The sequence below is a fragment of the Hypomesus nipponensis genome, chromosome 19 (genome assembly GCF_054491055.1).
Source record: "Hypomesus nipponensis isolate SF chromosome 19, ASM5449105v1, whole genome shotgun sequence".
NCBI lineage: Eukaryota > Metazoa > Chordata > Actinopteri > Osmeriformes > Osmeridae > Hypomesus > Hypomesus nipponensis.
This window is the reverse complement of record NC_140379.1, coordinates 11,424,256-11,438,740: the sequence shown is the minus strand read 5'-3', so window position 1 is coordinate 11,438,740 and position 14,485 is coordinate 11,424,256. Positions and strand designations below refer to the sequence as shown.

At 40.6% G+C, this 14,485-nt stretch overlaps 1 protein-coding gene across 2 annotated transcripts in view; it reads right to left on the bottom strand.

The window, feature by feature from the left end:
* adamts7 (a disintegrin-like and metallopeptidase (reprolysin type) with thrombospondin type 1 motif, 7) overlaps positions 1-14,485 on the bottom strand; it is a 56,433-nt gene that overhangs the window by 5,276 nt on the left and 36,672 nt on the right. For both annotated transcript variants that reach the window (XM_084681644.1, XM_084681645.1), the window contains exons 17-23: positions 9,562-9,688; positions 8,994-9,207; positions 6,585-8,507; positions 5,687-5,839; positions 5,348-5,521; positions 5,023-5,169; positions 4,127-4,289 (exon numbers count right to left, since the gene is read on the bottom strand). In XM_084681644.1, coding sequence (XP_084537770.1) covers positions 4,127-4,289; positions 5,023-5,169; positions 5,348-5,521; positions 5,687-5,839; positions 6,585-8,507; positions 8,994-9,207; positions 9,562-9,688 — 2,901 coding nt within the window. The remainder of the gene's footprint in view (positions 1-4,126; positions 4,290-5,022; positions 5,170-5,347; positions 5,522-5,686; positions 5,840-6,584; positions 8,508-8,993; positions 9,208-9,561; positions 9,689-14,485) is intronic.

Below are 14,485 nucleotides of genomic sequence, written 5' to 3'. Positions count from 1 at the left end.
AAAAATACAAATGCCACAGTAAATATCGTGGATCACTGACCTCTTGGATAAGAATCAGAATTCAGTTTATATGCCGTGTATGTTACACACATTTACTGTGGCAGGAAAGTGCAGACCATAAACATATACGGATGTTAAATTAAGTAAAAAAGTACAATAGTTAAACTTGTGATAAGAACTAAACAATTTAAAAATAAAACAATTTAAAAAAATCTAATATATATATATATAAAAATTTGAATGAGCATTAGAGTGGGCAAAAGGTGGCTTGTGCACCGTTATTGTCAGTGGGAGTCCTTGGCCTTGTTGAAGAGGCCAGTAGCAGATGGAAAAAAACAGTTCTGAGGTTGAGAACAGCATGAGGTTTTAGTCCTGATGGACCGCAGCCTTCTGCCAGAGGGGAGTAGCTGAACAGGGTGTGTCCAGGGTGGGAGGAGTCGGCCACAATCTTCCACGCTCGCCTCAGGGTCCTCGAGGTGTGCACGTCCTCGAGTGTAGGCAACTAGAAATATCCACCTTGCGGTTTTATGCCAGTGCCAGCCAGTCAAGTTGAAGTTTATAAAAAAATATGTAGCGTAGTCTATTTGGTTAGGGACATCCCAAAAAATAGTTAATGTGCCTTCCCCTTCAATAATATTCTTAATAAATACTGAATAATTCATTTCTTATGGTCGTTCTTAACTAATGTTTGCACAAATGACTATGTTAATACGTGTAGGCTACAAGATGTATCATGTTTGTTGCTGTTTGTTATCTAGATTGCGCTGCATCACGGTATGCTGATCACTTGTCAAAGCTAATTAGCCAGGGAATAATTAGCAAATGAAAGACAAAAAAAAAACGGTAGTCATACCTAACCAGTTTGCCCTTTTCAATTACCATTATTTTTTAACCTTTTGAAAACCAAAATCTAATCAGTACATCCTTGAGTCCAAGTGAAAGCTTGAGCAAAATATGTAGAAATTCCTTAAGATGTTCCTGAGATATAGCGGTCACGAGAATGGGACCAACATGCGTACGGACAGACAGACATTTGCAAAACATAATGTCTCCGGTCATGGTTGTTGCCATGGGAAAAAATCAGTTCAGTGACTCATGGATAACAGTTATGGACTGTTTGTAAGGACATAGCATACATGTGTGCATGTCACAAAAGGGGACCTGGTAACGTTTCCAAATAATACTTCTGATAAATGTATCTAATTTAGCAACTTGTAGGGCTAGACAGAAATGCACAGCCAGGGCGAACAGGCTTGACTTCAGTTGATTTGAAGGTACTTTATTAGCAGGGGTGTGACGGCCAAGGCAATTATCTACTCAGTAAACTGTTGTTGTAATTACACTCATTTTAATTCTAATGATGCTACACACATGGGCTTTTTCACTGTGCTGGTATTATCTTATTCTAACATAATGATGACAAATAGAATGTTTTAGCATAATGTTTTAGTGTTAAATAAACTAAGTGGAAGAAGATGAATGGACTTTAGATGGTCTTTGAATCTCCGTTCATATTTTTAGCTGTACCCAAACAGAATACATCTGTCCTACAGCTAAGAAGACTAAGAATGATTTGCAGTTCAACTGACAACTCTGATTTGTTATAGCTGTCATCCAATTCTCCACATCTCAGGACAACAAGTCAAATGAGCTTCAGTCTACCATCCACAGAAAACAAGCCCATTCTGCTTACTGGGTAAGGCATGAGCATGCTCTGATGCTTTCATTTTCCAGGAACCGACAGTTTGGTATATACAGTATACTGCAATGCAACACTAACAGATCACAGCTATTCTGAGAATGGTGTGACCCTTGGACATTCACACATCTCTTCTTGTGAAATCAGAAATCTGCTCCAGCCAACTAGCCTGACGTTGTCATACTCATAATTCTAGTCAGAATATGAGTCTGAAAACTCACCGTTGGGCTGTGACTATGGGGCGTGTTTCAACCAAACTCGTAAAACAAATGCCTCTTCGCTCAATTGGATAGACGTACAACCAATCAGAGCAACGTAATATGTTTGTTGAAAACAAATTCAACCCAAGGGTTCTTTTGTGACGTTGTTGATTATGTTACTGTTGATCATCTGTCCATCATTGTATAAAGCCCGCCCTGGCAATTTCATTGGTCCGCCCAGATCTTGGTTTCATATAGTTTGTTCCCAATACGAGCCCCTCCAGACCCAACTTCCCGACCACATTTTTTTTGTGGGCGGGGCGAAGTTGGGCTGGCAGCCAGGCTAACAGCCAACCATCTCTCTCTCTCTCTCTCTCACTCACGCACGCACGCACGCACACACACACGCACACACACACACACACACTCGTTATCTTTCAAACTCAAAGCTTCAGATGCATTTCAATGAAGCATAAAAGAGGAGCAAAAAAGTCAGAATAATATCGCACTTCTTTAAGTCAAGAGGGTAGGAAAGAAGTGCAAACACGACATTCCAACACAAACTACTTTGCTGTCAAGGGATAAGCTGTCACAGTTTAACTTGATTGGAATACATTATCTAAATTAATACTACAAAGCTTCTGATATCATTGTTGATATTTGAGTATTGGAAATTAAACTTGTCTAAAAGATTCAGTGTAGGCCTAAATGAATTATGCTTGAATAATAAAGATGAATGACCCTTGAAGTGAGGACACCTCTTTCACTCAAAGGGGAGGGTGAATTAAAACAGAAAGGATGAAAGGAAGAGGCAGACTTCAAAAAGGTTTCATACAGCTCTACACAGAATTTTGTAGAACTTATACTGTGGAAACTGTTGAGGGAATAACATGATCTGAAACTATCTATTCTAAACTTCTACCTCTATCCTTAAGACTTGTCTTTCAACAATATCTGTTTGGTGCAAAACACTTTAGCCTTTGAAAGTAATAATGGGGGCTCAATAAACATGCATCCAGAACCCCATACCCATCATAATACTGTACAATAATCAGATTTTAATTAGCAAAAACTGCTAAGGCAATTTTCTGTTTATGTTTTAAATGGAAACCAAGTCGTCCCCAGTAATGGGGATCATATTGCGAAAGTCTTGGATGTGATCTTGAGTTTTGAAGGATGGAATGACATGACTGGAGTCAAGTAGGATTGAGAGTATGCAAACACATGTTGGATACTGCCTCCTCACCCTTTTCCATGCAGCATTTTATTAAATAGATACAAATAACTAACAGTTTTGGTAGAGTTTCTAGAGTTTTCTCTACTGGGGAGGTATTCCACAGAAAGGAAATGTTTGGATGGGTAGTGGTGGGCAGTGTGCTTCAGTTACCTTGTGAGTTGGTGACACATCAGACACCTTGCTGAAGTGAAAGGGGACATAGGGTCATGGTGCTGTTAAAGCATTCAATCCCTGCCCGAGGATGTTTATGGCATTCAGGTTGACCCTGGACTGAACCACTCGGGCATTCAACACACACTCACACACCACAATTGTGTGCTATGCCAACTGAATGCCATATTTGACTAATTTCTGCAACAAAACTAAAAACCAGAAGAGGGACAAACTTGAATAAATGTATGCAGACCCATCATCTCCACATAGACAGACATATGGACACAAACACAAGTCTTTCAGAACATATAAACAAACCTTTGTTTAAGTCAATGTAACACACTGTATGCCGTTTCAAACCAGCTTAGGATGAAAACGGTATGCATAACAGCACAAGGCTGTTCTCCAGATCACCACCATGTTCCCAAGTGACAAACACATTATTTCAACGTCTCAGTAGATGAGTACTCTGAATCCTTATTGAGTTAAAATGGTGGCTTGTTTGACTTGCACTGCCTGCCTACCAATGCTAGCTAGCCAACATAAACTAGTATAAATGAAGCTATTCATGGTGATGTCAGGACATTCCAGAACAAAACTGACACACCATAGTAACACAAAGCAGTTACAGAATTTGGCCAGCTCTCCTAGCTATACAGTTGAAAAGAAGAGATGTTATAGAAACGAAACCTAACGTTAACCTCAAACTAGCTAGTAAAAAAAATGCATACTCAATTTTGTTCTAAAACACATGAATGTCTTAATGTAGTAATTAAAATATATGTTTTTCATGTAAACCTTTTTTTTTATGGAGATGACTGCATACAGTACACTTACCGATCGTGATGTTTTCACACTCCTGGATATTACACTTTTGAGTGTTTTCTGGACAGGATTCATGGTCACACTGAGCATGCTCCTCCTCTTCCTCTGTCTCAGACTTCAAGTTTACACACTTGACTAGTCTCCGTTGCACACCACCGCCACAGGACGAAGAGCACTGCGGGCAAGGAGACACTTTAAAGACTCCCTCACACTCACACAGAGTTTCATTGACAGTGACATGTGACGTGTTTTTTCCCATTTTAACCTTATATCAGACTGATCAAATCCCTGGACCTCTATGCTTCAATCAAAACTGTAGACCGCTTTTAGTTAAGCTTTTGAGGTGAGCATGTGCAAGCAAACACACCCCACACCGGTATAACTTGGTTTAGAATGCGTCTCTGTTTCGGCAAATATGTGAGCACATGCCAGATTGAGTATGTGTTGAAGGAATGAAAAAGGTGTGTGTGTGTGTGTGTGGTGTTTATGTATGTGTTTATGGTAGCCTCAAAGCATATAGCATGTATGTGAGTACAGTTTTATATTAATGTCTACAAAATGCATTATGTGGGCGTGTACATTTGAGCAGTATGTGTGATTGTTGGTATGTCATGTTCAATGTGTGTACTGTGTACTGCACTGGGGGCTTCTGAAATCAGTTGCGCTTCAGAGGATCGCACACAAAAGCGCTGGAGGGGGCTACTGGCAGTACTGACGTGTTTAAGAATTAAATAGACTCATGATCAAAGGCATGTCAGCTCTTAAGCTGGAGAAATGTTTGAAGAGAGGCTTTAGAAAGAGATGGAGTTCAAGGGACATATGCCTGACGCAAGTCATGTAGTTGCAGGTGGATAAATGATGCAAGATGATACTGTGTGTCATGCAATACGTCATCCACCTGTCCGTACCTGTCCCCAGGAGCCAGTGACCCATTGGGCACAGGCTTGGCTGTTACAAGCTTGGATGTTGCTGGGCAGAACATCCTCATCACATTGTTCTTCCTCAGGACAGGTAACAAGGCGCTGCTGTTCCCCTCCCCCACACACCTCTGAGCACTGGCCATCCAAAGACATACAAACACACACCATACATATTACATACACTATTACATACACTATTTTAAGCCCAGGGCATTTTGTGTCCCAGGGCATGAGGTTGCTTGTGTATCTATACTGAGGGCATCAGCCCAAAAGTGTGACATAGAAAAAGTGTGGATGGAGGTAAGGTCCTGACCTGTCCCCAGGATGAGCTGTACCATTCCAAACAGGGCTGGGGGTTGCAGGGCAGGCGTGCAGTGGGCCTGGGGGAGACCGGCTGGCAGTGGAATGGTCGAAGAGGCCTCTGATCTCTTGTGTCAAAACACTGAACCTCACGCAAGGTCATCCCTCCACCACATTTCTTGGAACACTGGGATGAGGTATTCCACAATTTAAATACATTTTGTTTACGTGTGTCTTCAGAGATGTGATGTATTTAGTTTAATGTAGAGATATTATGGAAGTATTGTACTGCCTACAGTATGAAAAGGACATTAAAAATAGGATCACACAAAATTCAGACATGGGACCCTACCTGGCTCCACTGGCCTGTCTTCCACGCAGAGCAGGGACGCAAGTAGCAGCGACGGGCCGGCACAGGCTTCTTTGCTAGATCACAATCTGTGTCCTTACCAGAGCTGCAGACCACCATCCTCCATATGGCTCCCAGGCCACAACTGGTCGAGCACTGCAAAAATAATAGTAGTGGGAGTATATTAAACTGATAGTTTAAGATGATGGTAACCTGTTTGATGTAGTCCCTGAATCAAGATGATTGACACGGGCAAACTTTCTTTGTGTGCACTATATTAAACAGCTCACTGTTTACTTTAATTAGAACTAGCTAATAAGGGATGTCACACCTGTTGTTCTGCAGCTCTGTGCTATATCCTGAGTAGTCATGGAATAATGAGATTGTGTAGCATAACAAGTATCTAGTTTGCACCCATTTTGATGGGGTTGAGCCCTGTGACTCTTTCAGTGATGTATGCACCAAAAGTAATTAACTAAATAAATATGGTACCTGTTTTGTTTTTTTGTCCTGCTGTGATAGCAGCACTTTTATTAGAGAACGTTTTAGAGAGCGAGAGTTGCTCTGAATGTGTCATGGCCATTTTATATTTACAACAAATGTATGTAATAAGGATTCTGAATTTTTGAACTCAACTCAATTGAAAATTATATTCACTAGGGAGAGACAATGGCTGTTTTAACTCTGAGATGGCTCATTAGTCATATCAAGTATTTCATTTTCTAGAATTTCTCAAACAGCAAGAGCCAATGGATTCTGTATATTTTAATTTTAAATGTCTTAAAAGCCAGGGGTATTTATAATGTTGTATATGTTGCCATTCTGTTTATCTAGTCACTGAAGCACTGCACTTACACCTTGGATATATATGGGATGCATGAACGTAGGTGTTGTCACTCACTGCACTCCAGTTGCCAGTAACCCAGTAGGCAACTGGGTTTGGTGTTGGGATGGTTTGGGACTGTAGCATGAGAGAATGGAGTGGCAGATGGGACTGGGTGGTGGACGTGGGACTCGTAACATCCTGCAGAGTGGCTGTGTTAGTTACCATGGTGACATCATCTGTCAAGGGTTGATATGTGCTGGATGGGTGGTCTGTGCCACTCAATTGTAACTTAGGGGGGATCAGGATTTCATTCTGGTCCATCTCATTCCAAAGATATGTGGAAGGAGTCAGAAGACTAGAATCCGTTTGACCAGGGGAGACTTCATAATGAGGAATAGAGGGTGTGTAAATCTCTTTCTCAGGCTTAGCTGCAACAGCAGGCTGGGTCTGGGTCGCAATGGACGGAGGTGGAGATACTGTGCCTTCCAGATGTGTAGGAAGTAGGGTGTCCTTTCTTGTCGTCCATGGGGGGTTGATGTTCTCCTGGCTTTCTGAGAGGGGACTGAGGTGAGCGGGGGTTGGAGGAGGTTTCTCTTGAGAGACCAGATGTGAGGTAACTGTGTAACCTTCTGTGATTCCTAGATTATTATATTTGTTAACAGTGTTGGGATCTGTGCTGAAGTCCTGTTGATCAAAGTGTGTTTTTTCTTCAGGTGAAAGAACACCATGATTGCTTTCTTCAGTGGAAGTTGGGTTTAATGATGCATATGGAAGAGAAGTGGTTATTGAAATAGTCTCAAACGTTGTTTTATCCCACTCAGACAAAGTTGTACTGAAAAAGCTGTCCTCGTGCATCTTTACCTCAAACATGGTGGCCGGAGGGGGAAAATGGGAATGTGGTGCCCTGCTGTCTGTTTCTTCAAGGGAGTCGGGGAATTGTAGGACTGCTGTAGTTTTTTCATAATAGCTGTAGCCCAACTCCCCCGCCTTTTCTTTCTCCCTACCAATTATCACTGAGGGGAGGTCCTCCTTTTTGTACACCTTTTTGACTGGTGTTGTCACCTCAACTGTGTCATCAATATTCCCATAGTTGCTTTCTTCTTGCCTGAAATCTTGGAAAAAATCTTTGTATCCAACTGGTTTCTCTTCATCTTTGCTTCGTATTCTGTCCACAGGAGCCACTTTAGTTGTCAATACCAGGCTGTGTGCTGTGCTGGGGTTCAGAGGCAAGCCAAGATTACTGTTGCTTTCTTTCCACATTTTTGAAAAACTGGTGGTTGAACCTGGTGGTGGGGGAGTATTTGCAACGGGTAGAAAATAGTCTTCAGAAAATAAATCGTCCTCCTTTTCAGGGTTCATTTCAATGAGTTTCTTTAGTGATGAATTGCTATTCTCAACATCCTCCGCACGCGGTTTCTGTTGTTTGTCATCTTGTAAATGATAGGAAGTCATTAATTCAGGCACAGGTGTGCTAGATAAAAGAGATGTTTCCCTGTCAATATTTTCTTCCACACCTGAACTGGGTTTAGGTTCCTGTTCAATACTATTCTTTTCAGCTTGACCGATGATTCCTGAGTCAAAGTCGTATGAAAGGTCCTCATGGAATTTGATAAAGTTGTAGTCATAGTAGAAATCATCTACTTTTACATTATTGTCAGCGGGCTTGTTTTGGGCCTTTTCAATTGTAATTCTGGGGGAGAAATCCCCTTCTATTCTGTTATACAGTTTGTTACGGTCTTTTGGCTGTGCTCGTGTTGTGCTGTATTTTGGCAGAGAATTGGCATCAGGGATTGAGTTGATTTCGTTGAAGACTTCTTTGCTGAACAAACCACTTCCAGACCAGTCACTACCACCAAAGACGTCCAGGACCTGGGGACAGTCCCGGATGTAGCAAGGAGTGACACCACTGGGTTTCTTTCTGAGATCACAGTCGACACCGGTGTTTCTTGAGCAGGTCACATTCCGGGTTTGCACGCCACTGCCACATGTTAGTGAGCACTGTGAGGAAGCAAAGGAGGGACTGAGATTAAAACTTACTCTAGTCCAAGCTATGTTTGAAGAACATCTCAAATAACACACACGGAAGGAATATCATGACATACAATGTGCACATAGAGTTTGAGATTTTAGACCATTATAGAACAGTCAAGAATGACCACAGAATGTATTTAAGAGTTTGTACTGTCCAGAACAAAACTCTATTAGTCAATTATTTTTTTTGTAAAGGATGCAGAAACCTTTAATTTAATTGAAATAACTTATTTTGCACTGTACTATGTGGCAGTATCTGCAAACCAAGTTGTATTGTTCAAACTTAAAAACTTAACTTGGGTGAAGACAATTTCAAAAGGTTCCAGTCTTCACAGACGCATTTCACACTCAACAAGAACAGGCTAGTTTTACCCCAGGCCCACTCCTCTTTGCATGGCTCACGCCACAGCTTCAGGAGCTGACTTGACCTACATTCACATGAAACAGCCTCACCTCTGACCAGTTGCCCTCAGTCCAGTCTGCAGGGCAAGGGATGTGTGTGTTGCAAGGTGCTACAGACACGGGCTTGGGCATGTGCTGACACTGGGAAGGCTGTAGGGCTCTTTGCTCCTCCAGACCCACAGCTTGGATGCAGAGCACGGTCCTCTTGGCCAGGCCTAAGCTCCCGCAAGGGGCTGAGCACTTTTGCCACTCCCCCACCCACCATCTGAGGGATTGGGTTAACAATAGAGAGTGTAAAGGGGGAGACATTTCTGGAAGTCTGTTCAATGATGAATTATGTCAAACCCGTTTGGGTTGTTAAACCTTTTGATGCTCAAGGGAATTTTGACTTTGTTATTGATGTGTGCGTGTGTGTGTGTGATTGAGAGTGTCTGAACCACTGTGGAGAGAAGTAAGGTTATACTGGATACAAGTGTTTTTATTGGTGTCCTAATTTGGTGCTGATGCTGCGCGTGCATCACTTGTTTACTGTTTGCACACTGTATGTATCTGTGTGCTATGACTAGTGTTTTTTACTGAGTTTTTGTTTTGTGCGTGGCTGCTTGTGCCATAAACTCACATTGCTGGGCAGAGCTCCTCGTTACAGCTGGCCCGTTTGTCATCGGGGCGGGTCAAAGGATCACAGTAGTGCTCCTCAACTATCCCTGAGGTCTTCTCTACACAGTGCACAATTTGACGCTGGACACCTGGAATGCCAGGGAAGAGTGGAACAGATGTTTGAAATGTTACACACAGACTAACACTCACACACATACACATAGTATAGCTATACAGATATTGTGTCTACACACAGTCTTGCACAAACACACACACTATACATAGGTTGTCTAAGTAAGTAAGACTTTATTTATATAGCACATTTCATACAAGAATTGTAGCTCAAAGTGCTTTACATAAAATCAATAAAAACAATAATACAAGTGATAAAAGTCATAATTAAAATGGCAACAATAATATAACTAATAAAAGTAGTAAAGTTTAAGATAATAGAAGAAATTTGCCGAATTGAACCCCCAAACTCTCACGTCACAAAGTAGACATCAAAGTAAAAAACTAATGTCTGGGCATAAGAACACAAAAATGACACCACTTTGATGAGTAAATCATGTTATTAAATTGTTTCTTTGAGTCCGTTTTTTAATTTTTTACAATCTACACAAGTAGTATGCCATGCTGTAGCTAACTGACTATGTAATCTAAGATCTATACTAGGGTGACGTATTAAACATTTGTCTGTTTAGCATACTCAGGTCAAAAGTGTGATACATTCCTCAGATAACATAATAACGGTTGCCTGATCTCTGTCAAATTGTGAGCAAGCCTAAAACCTCCTGGGATGAGAGTTGGTTTCAAACAGCACAAAGTAGCACATGTCAAGAGACAACCCCCAGGGTCGCCACAGATTTATCCGTTTCCTCTGATGTTCCTCCCCCTAATTATCCTTTACCCCTAAGGGGCTTCCGACTCAGCTGAGCAGGGGCCTCCTCTCACCTCCCCACTTCCTGTCAGCATGGTCCACTGAGGGTTATACAATACTGTATGTCTGTTAGCCTATTCAGGCTTTTACAGACAACTCTTCAGACAGACAGAAATGAGGGAGGGACGGAACAGGCTTAACCACATGTTCCGTCGCCTTCTTCAGTGTCTGTCCATTGCTTAAAAGAAGGAGGAGATAAGTAAAAAAGGACTACTGGGAGGAAGGGGAATGTCATTTGATAAGGGACTAGGGAGACAGGCAGCAGGAGAAGACAGATGGTGGGAAAGTGTTGGAGGGCTTTGTTATCAGAGATGCCAATTGGTGCAATGCTCTGGAGAAATGTCTGATGCTTGAGCTGTAGAAATCCTTTTTTTCAGCAGATACCGAGTCTCCATTGTTTTCACTCCCTTTCCAGTTTTAACAGTATCACAAAAGACTGCAAATCCAGAATGTGGACGTTAGCCCCTGTTCAGTTTAAATCATACAGGAATCTTAGGCCCAAATATCCACTCTCTTTCAAGAGCTAGGCACTGCAAAGTCCCTCCATAGCAGGAAATGTGGAGCCCTGGAGTCATATTACATTAAACTGAACAATTAAAATGATAAATGCCATATTGTAAAACCCCCTTCTATGGCAGGAAATTAAATGTGTTTGAAGAAAGAACAATAGCTGGCACCATTTACCACTGTGAGTATACCTGTAACCTTACTTGGCAAGAAGAAGCTTGGGGATCTGTTAAAAGAAGTTTTTTTTTTTTTTTTTACATTATCTTTGTATTAGCATTTCCTTCACCACATGCCTTTTTATTACAAAGGTGTATGCAGCTTTGTGAGTGGTAGCATTGATGGGTCTGTCCTGGCTGTCTTGCTGTGCGGTGCTGCATAACAGATTAAAGATCCATGGTGGTTAAACTTATGTGGTGATGTTCCATGACAGAAACTCTTGGATGTAGTAGAGTATGTTCTGTTTGCATATTGCCAAACTTTGCTAATTGTTGTAATGCATTAAGTATCTACATTATCTAATTCTAATATGCACACACAAACAGAAAAACCCTTATCCTACAAGGTCACACAGTAAAGAGGCTTTACATTAAGGTTACATTAACTGCCATAACAGAACCTAAAGTTAAAAACATTGGTACATACTATAGGCATTGGTTTAATTTATGAAATTATATTAAGTTTCAGCAGTATAGGTTATCAAATGTAAAAGCACTGTATGGGGGAGGGGTGTAAGGGGTAAGTGGATGTTGTAAAAGGGGAATTAAAGGTTGTGTCACCGAAAATAGATCAATGTTAACATCCACTTACCGGTGGAAAGCCGGCAATTTCCCATACCACTACGTACCACTAAACCATAATAAATATAAATACAATGCTGTATTGTTATTTAGTTACATAGTAGTTAATGTAGCCTTAATGTAAAGTGTTGGTCAAAATTGTTTAGTAAACTACTTGCAGTAATTCATTTTTCCCTCAAACAGAAATGCAGTACATACACAGTAAGTGGGCAGGACATACACTGCTTTTAATCAATCCAGCTGAGCAACAGATCAGTAACTCAATTTATATTTCTCAGTAAACTAGCACAAGGTAGCAGAGCATCCGTGCCCAAAGATACATGTCAAATAGTTCTAATGAAAACGTTTCTCATATAGCAGGGCCTCCCCACTGGGAAAACATGAGACAACAGTGCAGCAATGCAGCATATGTCAGCGCACCTTATATCTAGGAAGTTGTGTAAACAAGGTACTGTACTAAACATCCTCCTTCATTATTCAACTGCTAACATTAAAGCCTCAAGTCCCTTTATTAGAGAGTGTTGTTCTGATTGGCCCCATGGTGCTGTTTATTTCAGATTTTTTGATGTTCTGTAAACAACTCGTTCATTATTATTTGGCAATTAACAATGATACGGCCGAATAATTGACACGTTTTTAAATGTACCATGCACATGTTGTGCATGCTTCATTTGCATGTTAACTTCAGGCTTTATACAGAAGGTCAAGTAATCCAAACAGAGTTGGACGGTTACATAGTCTATACCAATATTTAAATACCAAAAGCACATAGATGGTGTTGTATGTCTAACATGGCCTATTCAGTCAGTCACAACTAAAGTTATCTTCACATATCCAGACGTTTAAACTGAGCTGTTATTTAGAAGGCTAGTAAAATGTGAATTTCAACATTGACGTCATTAACGAGCAACTAATATGGTGTCCCATCGGAGCTAATTAAAAGTTGTGAACCAATGAGGAAAAATAGGTATTTTTAGACCTCATCAAGCTATTATTTCAATCAAAAACCTCTAAGGGAGTGGGCTAACAATCTGTAGGCTACACTGTAGGAAAACACACATTGCATGAACAATTTAGAAAGTAGATAAGCCTCGTTTGCAGGGTGAAACTTCTGGGATTAATATTGTATCCCATGGAAACGCTCCTTATGAACTGTCCCATGATTCACTGACATGAGGAAGGAAATGAAGGTCAATGATCATAAACAACGAGATGGCCCCAAAAACAATGTGTGTAGCCAAAACATGAAGCATACATTGTGTAAAGCAAATAAGAGCCAATGGGTAGAATCAGAAGAGCATGTAGTTAAACAAGTTACAATTAGACAACATGATCCTCGAAAGTGTACCTGGAGGAAAGCAAGCAACAATAATATAATTCACAGAGAGTACTTAGCGAGTAGTTATTTCATAATGTATTCCATATCAAATATGATTTTAAGATACATTTAATTGAATAGCTCTCCCACACGTTGTGTGGGCTTTTTATATTATTGTTATTCACGTTTGTTTGTTTTGTATTATTTATTTGAGCCTCTGTCTAAAGACACTTTTCTACACCTATTGGGATGGACAAGACTGTTTTTTAAAATTGAACTGTCTTTTCTGCATGTTAATATGAAAGCGTAAATGGTTTTTATAAACTATCAACCTTCTAACCAATTATCTGGATTCATCCTGATTTTCTGTAAGAGTTGCCTGGAGTAAACCAAATTAGCATTCTGCCCTACCATCATTCATCAATTATGTGTTAGTGTAGGGGAATAGCATAGCAACACCACTGAAGCAATGACAACAACCAAATGTCAAGTCTCAGCAGTAATTGGCATTCTCATAACAAAGTTTTGGTCTACTGTTGTTTAAGAATAAAGTAAGGGAAATTACCAAGAGTCATCTGGACAGTCAACTGAGAGTTTTTGCAGCTAATTGAAAAGACAAATGCATTCTTCTTCACTCTTACGGATATGAAAAACAACCAATAAATGTCATATGGTACATCTAGTTAAAAGACAGATCAATTGGAAGGCAATTTTTTTTTTATTGATGATGAAACAACTCCATGGAAAAACTGAAACTAAACTGGAGGAAGTGCACAATGAGTTGTGAGGGATGAAACACCTGCGGTCACAGAGGAAGCTGTCAGGCATGCTTGTTTTTAGAAGGTGCCAGTGATACCTTAAAGAAAAAATACTGAACTATGAATATGGAGCTGGAAAATGCAGATATACATCATTTTACAGTTAAGCCTGAAGGGAAGCTTTAATTGAATCAGCAAGTTGTGTCTATACAGTTGCGTTTTAAGTTAGCTTAGGCATACCTTCCTACTGTAGTTACAAATTAAAGGGACAGTTCGCCCCAAATCAGAAATACCCATTTTTCTTTTGAGAGGCATTATAAAGGTGTGGATATGTTCTAACTTGCTCAGCCAATCTCTTCTTTATTCCTTCCATCTTAAACAGTTGTTGAGCGTTCTCTGAAAATTCAAAACAATGCAGTCAACGACGCGTGCCGTCTATCTAGCCAATCACACTTGCGCGACACTGTGACGACATCAGCGCCAGTAGAAATTTCTCCTGGTAGGCGATACTTTCAAGCGACGGTTAAGTGTCGACCGTGACGCCATTTCTGTCGGTGAGCTTTTCAAAAGTGTCTGGGACCCAAGTATAAATTGGGCTTTAGAGCCATTACACTTGTTTTGTTACC